This window comes from Papaver somniferum, chromosome 8 (genome assembly GCF_003573695.1).
Source record: "Papaver somniferum cultivar HN1 chromosome 8, ASM357369v1, whole genome shotgun sequence".
Taxonomy (NCBI): domain Eukaryota; kingdom Viridiplantae; phylum Streptophyta; class Magnoliopsida; order Ranunculales; family Papaveraceae; genus Papaver; species Papaver somniferum.
In genome coordinates, this window is record NC_039365.1 from 3,461,793 (window position 1) to 3,474,012 (window position 12,220).

General features: G+C 37.4%; 1 protein-coding gene and 5 non-coding genes across 6 annotated transcripts; all 6 read right to left on the reverse strand.

The window, feature by feature from the left end:
- Window positions 1-7,179: 7,179 nt before the first annotated feature.
- On the reverse strand, window positions 7,180-7,704 carry LOC113304937 (nuclear envelope morphology protein 1-like). The gene has a single exon (XM_026554059.1). It carries the CDS (start codon window positions 7,702-7,704, stop codon window positions 7,180-7,182), a length of 525 nt encoding a protein of 174 aa, XP_026409844.1.
- A 963-nt stretch (window positions 7,705-8,667) lies between these two features.
- LOC113307339 lies at window positions 8,668-8,776 on the reverse strand. Its single transcript, XR_003339123.1, has one exon. It is a non-coding gene; the product is annotated as a small nucleolar RNA snoR97 (small nucleolar RNA).
- A 145-nt stretch (window positions 8,777-8,921) lies between these two features.
- On the reverse strand, window positions 8,922-9,038 carry LOC113307292. The gene has a single exon (XR_003339084.1). It is a non-coding gene; the product is annotated as a small nucleolar RNA Z278 (small nucleolar RNA).
- Window positions 9,039-9,105: 67 nt separating this feature from the next.
- Window positions 9,106-9,195, reverse strand: LOC113307284. The gene has a single exon (XR_003339078.1). It is a non-coding gene; the product is annotated as a small nucleolar RNA Z223 (small nucleolar RNA).
- Window positions 9,196-9,666: 471 nt separating this feature from the next.
- LOC113307340 lies at window positions 9,667-9,776 on the reverse strand. Its single transcript, XR_003339124.1, has one exon. It is a non-coding gene; the product is annotated as a small nucleolar RNA snoR97 (small nucleolar RNA).
- A 298-nt stretch (window positions 9,777-10,074) lies between these two features.
- LOC113307054 lies at window positions 10,075-10,167 on the reverse strand. Its single transcript, XR_003339021.1, has one exon. It is a non-coding gene; the product is annotated as a small nucleolar RNA SNORD96 family (small nucleolar RNA).
- Between the last annotated feature and the right edge of the window lie 2,053 nt (window positions 10,168-12,220).

The window sequence follows — 12,220 nt, forward strand, 5'->3', positions numbered from 1 at the left end:
GGCATGCCGTGTCAGCCACCTTGCCGCGCCTAAACCACACCATGCTGGCCTTCCCTACACGGCTACCAAAACGAAGGCGTGCGAAAATCAACGACCACCCTTCCATCTTAGATGCAAATCTCATCCGTCCAAGGTCACCAACCAACACATGGTAATCTTTGGCCCAACTCCAAAACCCTAGTTTTTATCACACCCAAACCGCGCCAAGGCATGTCGGCCATGCTACATGTGCCAATGGCATGCCAGCCACCTTTCCGCGCCATACCATGCCGGCACAAAGGCTTGCGACAATCAACGGCCATCCTTCCATCTTATATGCAAATATTAACCGTCCAAGGTCACCAACCAACGCATGGTAACCTTTGGCCCAACGCCAAAATCCTAGTTTTGGCCACGCCTAAACTGCGCCAAGGCATGCCAACCATGCCACATGTGCCAATGGCATGTCGTGCCTAAACCATACCATGCCGCCCTTTCCCTCACGGCTGCCAAAACGAAGGCGTGTGACAATCAACGATCACCTTTACATCTTAGATGCAAATCTTAGCCGTCCAAGGTCACCAACCAACGCAGGGTAACCTTTGGAACAACGCCAAAACCCTAGTTTTGGCCACGCATAAACCGCGCCAAGGCATGTCGTGCCAGCCACCTTACCGCGCCTAAACCATACCATGCCGGCCTTCCCTTAACGGCTGCCAAAACGAAGGCGTGCGAAAATCAACGGCCACCCTTCCATCTTAGATGCAAATCTCAACCGTCCAAGGTCACCAACCAACACGTGCTAACCTTTGTCCCAACGCCAAAACCCTAGTTTTAGTCACGCCCAAACCGCGCCAAGGCATGATGGCCATGCCACATGTGCCAATGGAATGTCAGCCACCTTGCTGCGCCATACCATGCCGGCGTTCCCTATGCGGTTACGAAAACAAAGGCTTGCGACGATCAACGACCATCCTTCCATCTAAGATGCAAATCTTAGCCGTCCAAGGTCGCCAACCAACGCATGGTAACCTTTGTCCCAAAACCCTAGTTTTGATCACGCCCAAACCGCTCCAAGGCATACCGGCCATGCCACGTGTGCCAATGGCATGCCATCCACCTTGTCGCGCCATACCACGCCGGCCTTCCCTATGCGGTTACCAAAACAAAGGCTGACGAAGATCAACGACCATCCTTCCATCTAAGATGCAAATCTTATCCGTCCAAGGTCGCCAACCAACGCATGGTAACCTTTGGCCCAACGCCAAAACCTTTGTTTTGGCCACGCCCAAACCGCGCCAGGGCATGCCAGCCATGCTACCTGTGCCAATGGCATGCCAACCACCTTGCCGCGCCATACCATGCTGGCCTTCCCTATGCGGCTACCAAAACAAAGGCTTGCGAAGATCAACGGCCACTTTTCCATCTAAGATGCAGATATTAGCCGTCCAAGGTTACCATCTAACGCATGGCAACCTTTGGCCCGACGCCAACCCCTAGTTTGGTCGCGTCCAAACAAATCCAAAACCCTAACTTTTGACGTGCCTAAACTAGGCCATATTAAAGCCGTACTGACCATGCTTTCATGCCACTGGATACCAAACGAAGGGTTGCAATAATCAACGGCTACCCTTCCTCTCAAGATGCAAAATCTCGACCGTCGAAGGTCACCACCGAGCCGGCAAGTCTCTCAAGCTCAACTTGACGAACAACAACATGCTACATGTTTTCCACGAAAACACTCGAGACATCAATACATGTCATAAACTGGGGGATGCTCATTGGGTATTGGCTTGGCGGTTTACAGCATGCGGCGTACACTACGCCCGTTATAAGACAATGTCATAAGCATGAGGCGGTTAGTAAATACAGGGAGTAATGGTGAAACGCTTTCTTTTATGGAACATCAATTCCAGGCATTACCGATTACCACCTCATCCCATTTAATCATCCGTTTTCCATTTCTTACGAGACTAGAGTACGTTTCACTTCGACTTGTATAAATAGGTCTTACCTATTTCTACCGAACAACAAGTTCAGGTCAGGAGGATACAACACTCATAAAATATTTGCTAGATTTCCATCTGTTAGCTTCCCACTTTCTGATACAAGTCGTGAAACAACTACTCTTCCAGAATCAACTATTCTGGTCTCAACACTCTCTTCGCGTCCCTCCCCAAAACCAACCCTTCTCCTTCACTTTGTGACCGAAGCAAGTCTGGAACGGCTATTTCTTGGTTTAGGCCGGATTTGTACAGATTGATCTCTCGAATCTAAAGTACTCCCTTGCAGTACATTGTTTAGGGTTTAAACTCGTTTCTCACCTACACACCCGAAATTACCAAAATCAGCAGAAATCGTTTTCACCCTCAAACACTTGGTAAAACCAACAATTACCTATATTAGGAATCATGGTAGAACTGATATCAACTTTTGTTGGGGGTCTTGGTAGAACTGATCCCTACCAATTAATATTGGGAATTTTGGTAGAACCAATTTCAATTTTTTTTGGGATTCATGGTACTTGGTAAAACCAATCCCTAACTATGTTTGGAGTCATGGTAGAACCGGTCCCAATAACAAAACCGATTTTTAGCATTCACATGTTACTTTATGGTTTTGTGTGAATTTGGAATTAGAGTTTTCTAAATAGGAAAGTTCAAGAAGTTGACATAATTTGAACATGTTTCAAAATTCTTATAATAGAAAGTTCAAAGATATTCCTTGATACTCAAGGTGATCCCATATCGAAATATCGAGAATCTTTTAAATAAGATTTTTAAATTATATGCAAGTTATTTTCTAGCAATTAAAACATATCTCTTGAAAATCTATTTTAGTTAAGTGTTAAACTAATATTAGATATTTTTTAAAGAAAGATTCCAGAATAACAAGTTGGATATTAGTTGGAAATATGAAAATCGAAATTAGGTACATATTGCATGTCTTGAGAATCTTTCGGTTTTGGAATTTCCTTGTTGTCCGAACAACCTTGGTCTATAAATAGTTAAGTTTGAATTTCTTGTAAACTATCCTAAGAGCCAGGAAAACTTCATTCATGTTGTTTTTGGTGGAGCTGATTATCTGGAGAGGAAAGTACCCTAATTAGGCGAAATCTCTTACGTCTGCTCGTTTAAATATTTCTGTGGGATTAAGAAGCTCTATGAGTGCCGTTCGGAAACTAGATAATCGCATTGTTATTTTAGTTTTCGATTATTTATTTAATTGAACACGGTTGTTGAAACTTTGATTGCATGTAGTTTGACTATTTTTTAGAGCCTTCTCTTCTAACATAAAGTCACTCAAATTAGATCAAAGAATTGACGAGATCTTCAGAATTTTTTTTAGATCTGATGACTACTTGTGATCATTCATTGTTAACAGATTCTTTTCTCTGTGCGAGGAATGATCTTTTAGTTCTTTAAGACAAGATACTCTTTTTATTACTTTTACAAGAGTATTTTGAAGAAGTATAAGTTTCCTGTCAAGAGACTGAAAGTTGTATTCCTTAAGATATTTTTCACGGAATCGATTCAAAGTTTCCTTTTAATATGATTTTGTTTGATCATAGTAATTGTAGAAGATGGTTCATTCTCTTTAGACTTGATGTAGTTGGTCCTACTACCATCATCATGGTTTGTTTCAGAAGTGACCAGATAAGTTTTGTCACCACGATCTGTAAAAGTCGAGCAAGGAATTTTTGTTTCTTCATCAGAAGAAATTGTAACAGGTTCATTAGTCAGAGTTATTGGATTAGATGAACCCCTTGTTCTTGAGTACCGGTTTTATCAAGAGCTTCTAGTTTGACAGTTAGATTCCTTTTGAATAAAATATTTAGTTGAATGTACTTTTCTTTGATATATTGCTTAAGAATATTAGACTCTGTTTTTAATAATAACATCCTTGTAGACATAGATTTTTTAGGATTTAGGAGTTTTACCGACTCTTTTTCAGCATGTTCTTTGACATCAGAATTCGAATCAAATGTACTATTGAATTCTGTAACTCCTGGATCATGAGTTAACGAATTAGTAACATTCTAAACTTTTGAGTATTCGCCATCTTGCGTTACATTAACCGAATCAGTCATTAGATTCAAATCTTATAGGTTGGATCGCGCCAAACACAGATTGTTCATGTTTTCCTGTTCTGATACCAATTGAAAAGACGAGGATACCCAAATACATCACAATATTTTACTTTTTTTCATAACCTATACAAGACCCACCGTGTATAAATCTCTTAAAAAAACAATCACTAAAGAAATATTTCAACACAGTGTCCACTTGAGATAGGTTTAGTCCGAACTGAGCTAACACGTGAATAAATATCAAAGTCAAGTGGATAAATCCAATATACTTTGTGTGATCGTCTATGGATGTGAAATCGAGACAATACAACAAAAAAGTGATTACTTAATAATAGGTACAATAATAACCGAAACCTTATAGGATCAATATCAAGTGCCTAACTAACGTATAAGTGCAACTTACTTTAATTATAATAAAATAATTATAATGCGGAAAGATAAAGTAAATGGAACACAAGATTTTGTAAACGAGGAAAACTGCAAGTACAGGAAAACCCTAGGACCTAGTCCAGAATTGAATTCTCTCAGAATTAAGCCGGTTTACAAAATACAATACAACCTTCGTATAGTTGAGACCAAATAGACTCCCGAAGATACTTAGTTCCCTTAGTATCCATGCGTTCACGGACGCACGTGAACAACAATGTTCTTTTGGATTGTATTCCAAACAGTAAAGTATTCAAAGCAGTTTGGTATCAACTCTATTCAATCTTTGTGATTTGAGTTTAACAAAGACTTTTCCATTTAATCAAGAAAACTCCTTTGTCAGGTCTATATCAATCTAAATCATCAACTTAGATTTAGATTTACAATTAATCAAGTTTGGACACTAAAGAATGTCACCAAGTAATTAATTGCTGATTTACGCAACTAGACGATCAATATGATTCTGGTTGGATCCCATCCGATCAAGGTTTGTGCAATCAATATTCACAAGATACGAAAACCAATACAAAGTCGTCTTTATATTCAAATCTTCTTCAAAACCTGCACAACAAACACTTAAATCTCTTGTGATCAATCTCACATAGAACAATGTCTGTTAACAATGGGATTATCACAAGATGTATGACTTTAGATATACAAATAGTTATTAAGATCCTATTGATACTTTGGTATAGTTTGAGTGACCTTATGTCAGAAGATAAGTCTCTCAAGAATAATCAAACTAGGTGCAATTAAAGTTTTAACAACCGTTAGTCAATCAAATCAATAATCGATCATGTAATATCTAGTTTTCCCACCAACGGTACTCGTAGAGCTTCTTGATCCCACAAAAGTCTTAAAACAAGCACTCGTAAGAGATTTCGCCTAATTAAGTTACTTTCCTCTCCGATTAGACGGCTCCACCAGAAACAACAAGAAGATAAAGTTTTGCTGGCTTTTATGATAGTTGCTAGAAATACAAACTTTGGTATTTATAGACCAAGGTTGTTTGGACATTAAGGAATTTCCGAAACAGAAATATTTTTAATGCAATGAATGATTCGGCTTTCATTATTCCAATAAATGTTGTTCAATATTTTCCGAAATCTCTCTTAGAAAATCTCTAATTAGTAAATGCATTAATTTTTATTCTCTAGAGCTATGATTTAATTGATGGTAGTTAAAGTATATAAAATCAAATATCTTAATTTCGGCTCAGGATCACCTTGAGTACCGAGGAATATCTTTGAACAATAAATGATAAGAGTTAATGGTCATGTTCAAAGTATGTTGACATCTTTTCATTACAAATACTTATTACATATTCACAATGGATTTGTGTTCTTGGAATCGGTTCTACCACACTTTCAAACAAGTTTAGAATTGGTTCTACCAAAATTCAAATACAACTAAGTGATTGATCATATCAAGTCACTTACATGGGTTGAATCGATTATACCAATCACACGGATCGTTTGTACCAAAATATGTTTCCTACTTGTGATAGGTCACACATCTTTACTGGACTGGTTACACCTCTCACACGGATCGGTTACACCTCTCACAAGGATCGGTCACACCAATTACAATGATCGATCATACCATCTAATGATGATTACTTTGATTTGGTTGCATCGACCATAAGTCACATATTGGTCATCCAATGAATATGCAATGAATACCCGGACCAATATATATTGATTTCCATTTCGATTCACGAAACAAGTTCATGAATGTATTTCCTTTAAATAATTGTAAAACAGTGTTTCCTAGGATGAAATCCTCACCATAACCCATACACATAATCATTACAATATATACAAGATTATGTTGATGTCATATAATACAAAGTTCAAAATATAAACATTATACTTAGTATCCTAATTCCTTAATACTGTGATCAACTACAATATATACAATATATACACTTTGCATGTTATGTTTCAATATAGCACGATTTGAAAGATACGTTATGAATTGAATTTCTCATGTCAATATTACTAACCTCAAGTGGATGGATGATGTCGCCGTCGTAGTCGTTTCTTTTCACTTTCTTTAGGTCTTCGAAGTAATATTTGTATGTCTCAACATTCCTAAAATTTCTATTCTAACCTAAACGAAGTTGACTCTAGTACATAATCAAGCGACTCTTAGATGATTTTTGGTACTAAAATATGACAACCAAACTTTGCATACCAACGCTTGGTGAGTTCAACCGAGCTATGCTCTAAGAGAAGCCATGGAGAAAATACATACTCTATTTTTTTATTGTGTTCCAAAAGGATGGAGAATTTGGTAATACATCCCAAGTAAATTACTATGGGATTGATAACTTTCCCTAAAATCTAGAAACTAAAACTAGGTCATTTAAATCTTTAAGAAGAATTAATATAGGTAGAATTGGAAAGATTTTGATCTCTCTGATATTTTTTTAATCTCCGTTAAAAACTCTACAATGTCAAGTAAATTGAAACAGAAGGAATATTATACATGATATATATTCTCCAGTACATTAACATTGGAATGACTGATTATAAACTATATGAAATGTTAACATTCTCCTAATACTGTAGAAACATCATCACGAACTTAATTAAAGTTTACCATGCATTTATATCGATTGATTAATACAAGACGTTAAGACAAAAAGACAATAAATATTAATCCGCCGAATTCAACTTAACTTATGTGTTTCCTTCCTGTTGATTCAGCTTTTGAGTAGCTAAATGCTTCAACCAGAAAATCCTTCTGTAATGATTTGATCTCTCGGCAATGATAAGCCTTACATCATCTGCAACAGCCAACCTCTTTAAGAAAGGGAGTATTGTAGAGAGTTCTTTATCTTGTGGATCAGAATACCAACTTGCAATTGGAATGCCATTGTCTTTCTGCATGCAAAAATTTGTTGGATCCGCATAACCTCTGCCACTTGCAGTGAAGATGGCTACATCAAACAACTCAGAGACCCTTTCCAAGAACTTGCGAACATACGGCCTCAGTAAGACATAACAAGTGCGCTCCCCTATAGTAAATGAAAAATCACATGGCTTGTTAAGTGATCCAGTACTGATTGTGATGTGTACAAGGGTTTGATCTAAATCCGACACCAGCAACTTCTTCTGTTCCTGGATTTTGTTTGGTGGGCTAGAGCTTGAAGTGCGAGTCCTACTTGCGGTCTTGTGCGGTTCTACTGCTTCGAGATAGGACATCCTTAGCTTGCTGCTTTCTTTCCTTGTTTCTTCTTCGGTTTTTGCAGAGACTATAGTTTATGCTTTTTTTTGTTTATGTTGCGAAAGTATTTATAGGTCAGTCAGGTCTCTTTCCAATTTCTAGCACTTCCCTAATTTCCCTCGAACAGTTAATGCCGCTTTTATAACTTTCCTAATTTCCGGTGAACACTACTTTTTCTCGGTTTGAACACGCCCAAATTACCAACCACGCCATATCCATATTTGGGTGTGTCAAGCGGACTGTACAAGCATAGCTGGTTTCCTCCAATCTGTTAAAGAGGGAAATTATTTCCAAAACCTACCTACCCCGTCCGATGGTTTGAATAGAAAAAGTTCTAGTCAGATTTGCAGGTGACTAAGATATGAGAGGAGGTCGATAATTGCAGGGAAAGCCACGTCTATCGACACCATTTAAATTGCACATTATATAATATTGATTCAGTTTTTTGAATATCATTATCTTACTTTATTAAACTACAGCGAAAGAAGATTATCGGGCGGGCTGAACTTCCATGGTTAATTGCAACATGGGCCGTAATAAAATCTATAATGCCCGTAACTAAGACCCCCACAAAAAAGTCCAGGCCTTATAAAAAAACTTAAGCTGCGGTAATCGGAAACATACAAATCTAGCACCTACAAAAACTAGAGATAAAATACCCTCAAATCATGAACAGCAGAAAGAAACGAAACAACAACCAACTAATCTCCTAAGATTTGAAATAGCAATCAAACAGATAGCAAATAAATACAAATTTAGATAGAAATTTCTTGATTCAATAGGAAGAAGCAAGAAACAAAACAATCTGCTGCTTAATGCTGCATAAGAGTCATACTGCACTTCATATCTTTTGGGTTTGCTCCCTCATCAGGATTAGTCACTGAGCCGCAAATCAAAATACAAATAAACAGACTGAATACAGTCAATAATTTTGACTTCAAAAATGTAGTGCTGTCGTAAAACTCCAGTCTCATTAACGAAAGAAGAAGCTTATGCCACACAAGCACACACTCTATGAGTTTGTTTCAGTCTCCGTGTCCACCAGTTATCCAAACACATCAGTTAACAGGACAAGGAAGAATAGTTGAAAATGGAAACTCAAAAAACGAGATACAGGATTAAACTAAACAATTAAGATGTAGAAAAAAAGAGTAAAAAAATTGTATTACAGGCAAAATCAGTATGATCATAAATGCCCTCAGTTAGATCCATTATTGTCATCCGAATATAGTTTCCCCAAGGGGTTCTCCCTGTAAACAGGGTCTCAGTTCCACTACATCTCAACTACTAATTGGATAACATCATCATAGGCTTTTCAATTAACACTGTCATAAATCTTTATAAAAAAATCCATACACATCTATGAAAAGAAAAACAGAACTAGGCTCAGACATATTTCAGCTCTCTCTATCAAGAATTTTCTGAAGCAGAACTGGCATAAAGCTGTGTAATGATCGTCACAGCCAAAACATAACTGAATTCAACCATTTTTACCTTTTTGCTCCGATCTACGAAAGAGAGAATTTTTGCCAAAATCTCCCCCACCGATATCATACAAGTCCCTAAACAGATCACTAGATACACCAGAAACATACACATTAAGATGGGAGGAATACCATCTCGCGCGATGAATACAAACATCAATTTACAGTAACTTCAATCCTGATTTTCTTCATCCTCACAAAGCAAGATGGTATGTCCTCTCACCTAATTTCGTATTCATTTCTAGCGATATCATCATACAAATATACAACAACTATGAAAATAAAATGAAAGTTTTAAGTCGGATTTTTTACTTTGAAAATGTAGTGCTGATGTGAGAGCACCGATCTCATTAAGTAAAAGTTCGCTTCCTCATCGGGGATTATCAAAATACAAACAAACATATTGAAAGTTGAGGGTGAAACCTTAATTAATACAGTCAAGAATTTTGACTAAGAAAATGTGGTGCTGTTATTAAACTACGGTCTCGTTAATTACGAAAGAAGAAGCTTCTGCAAGACAACACACACTCTATGAGTTCTTTCAGAAATCAGTTGAAAGAACAGTTGAAAGTTGAAACTCAAAACGTGCTACAAGCATAAACTCAACAACAAAAAGTACTACAGGCAAGGACAAATCAGCGTGAAAAATGCCATATTGCCTCAGTTAGATCCATTACTGTCATGCGAATATAGTTTCTCCAAGGGGTTCTCCCTGAAAACAGGGTCTCAGTTCCACTACACCTCAACTAATTGGAAGACATGAAATTCAGATTCTCAGATTCAATAGTTAAAAATGCAGCCAGACTCTTTAGAGGTAAAACCATAAATATAATTAACAATGAGGACAACTTAATTAAAACCTACAAGCCTCAGAATTGCAGAATTATGTCACCAAGGCGTTAAGCCATTCAGTCCCGAAAGATGGTGTTCTTTATGATTCAATATCCTCATAGGCTATATATACAAACCATGTAACTATGTAACTAAATTACTGAATAAATGTATGTCTCATGGCCAGTCCCAAGAGGTAATGGCCACAACGCAGCTCCCCAAGGCAATGGAATATGAGACCACCCGAGACGGAGATCTTTCGACCATCAACATCTCAGGCTTTTTCTACGACGTTTACAAACGGATTTTACAAACATAAAAGGTTTGCTCCGATATATGAAAGAGAGAATTTTTGCCAAAATCCCCCGCGCCGATATCATATCATAGAAGTCCTAAACAAAAATCAGATACCACTAGAAAAATACACATTAAGATGGGAGGACTATCATCACGTGCGGTGAATACAAACATCAATTTACAATAACTTAAATTCTTTTTATGCTGCTGCTGATTTTGTTCATACTCACAGAACATGATGGTATTTCCTCTCATCTAATTTGGTACTCCTTTCCAGAGATATCATCATAAAACAACGAAAACCCTAAACAGATCAAAGCACAGAATTTCTATTTACAAATCACAGCAAAAGAAAATTAGAGAAAAATTATAATTACCCTCAGATTCCCTTTCCAAATCATACACACAGCAGAAAGAATCGAAACAACCACCACCGCCAGTACTAATATAAGGAGATTGGACTTGCAATGATCTGAAATCGAAAGAATTATTTGGAAATCCTTAATCAAACAGAGCAAAATCGGTCTGAATCTCAATAGAAATTTCTTTTGGGTTCGCTTCCTCATCGGGATTTTTCGACCTCACAAATCAAAAAACATCAAACAGAATGTCAATCAAAAATCTAAATAGAATGCAAAACAAGCGAGAAATCTTAACTAATCAAATATGAAGAAGAAATCAGCCAATTAGAGCAATCAGGTTTTGCAAAGGTGGAAGAAAAAGGGTTGGGAGGGTGAAGTAAAATGGATTTTATTTCGACTCCGAGCAGCATAAAAGTAAACCCTAGAATGAGATTTGCGGGTCCATCTTAAATGGACACAAATATAGTCCCTTTTCGGGGCCTTCGGGCTGGAAAACATTGAAGGGTAAAGAATCAGGAGAACCAACCAAAATGATGTCATCTACATAGACCACAAGAATCATTCTCTCACCACTATTGTGAAATATAAACATTGAAGTATCACAGACTGAATTCTTAAACCCATATTTGAGAATATAACCACTAAACCTCTCAAACCATGCTCTAGGTTCTTTCTTAAGTCCATAAACAACAAAAGAAAAAAAGAATCAACAAAATGTCAATAAAAGACAGTATCCCAATTTTCCACCGAGTTTGAGAAGTTAACGTGGATTCTCTTCCCAAAAGTTGTTGCCCATGTAAGGGAAAATTTCTTCTTGGGTACTAAGCCCATAAGGTTATTTATAGAAGGGTCCAACTAGATTTTACTCTTATTCTAAGGTCCAAAGTTATTTGAAAACATGGAAATGACTAATATACCCCACTGTTTAAGTACGTGTGAAATAACATATTTCTACCAAATCGGGATTTTATTTATCTGGAGGTCCAAATTTAATTAAAACATATAAAGGACCATAGATTTGAGTACATAACTGCTACACTGTTTACAAATTTGAGTACATATTTGCTACACTACTTAGGAATCTGAGTACTCCTCAATTCACTTTACTTTATTGCAGCACCAGCACCTCTGCAGTCAACCATTCACCACTGCCTTCAGCTCCATCTTCTCAGTAATCTTCTATCTTGCTGCATCACAATCTTCTTAGCTTAAACCACAACTGCAACAGCTACATCAACACCATTGTCATTTCAATTCAGCTGCAACACAGACTTGTTCTTCTTCCCTGTTTAAACAACACTACCATCTTCATAAACCCATTGAGACGAACATCTCATCCACTGATTTTGTTCACAGTAATCACCACCTACAATTCCTCCTCTATCTCATCTGTATCTTCAGTTTACATCAGCAACCCAACCTTCTATGTTCCTCCAAATCCATTTGCAGCACACCTTCTATCAAACACACATCACAACCAATTTGTAACTTCATCAAGACCACCACCAATTTCACAAGCT

Coding starts and splice junctions, on each gene's coding strand:
- LOC113304937 (XM_026554059.1), bottom strand. CDS start 7,704: ATGTCCTATCTCGAAGCAGTAGAACCGCACAAGACCGCAAGTAGGACT.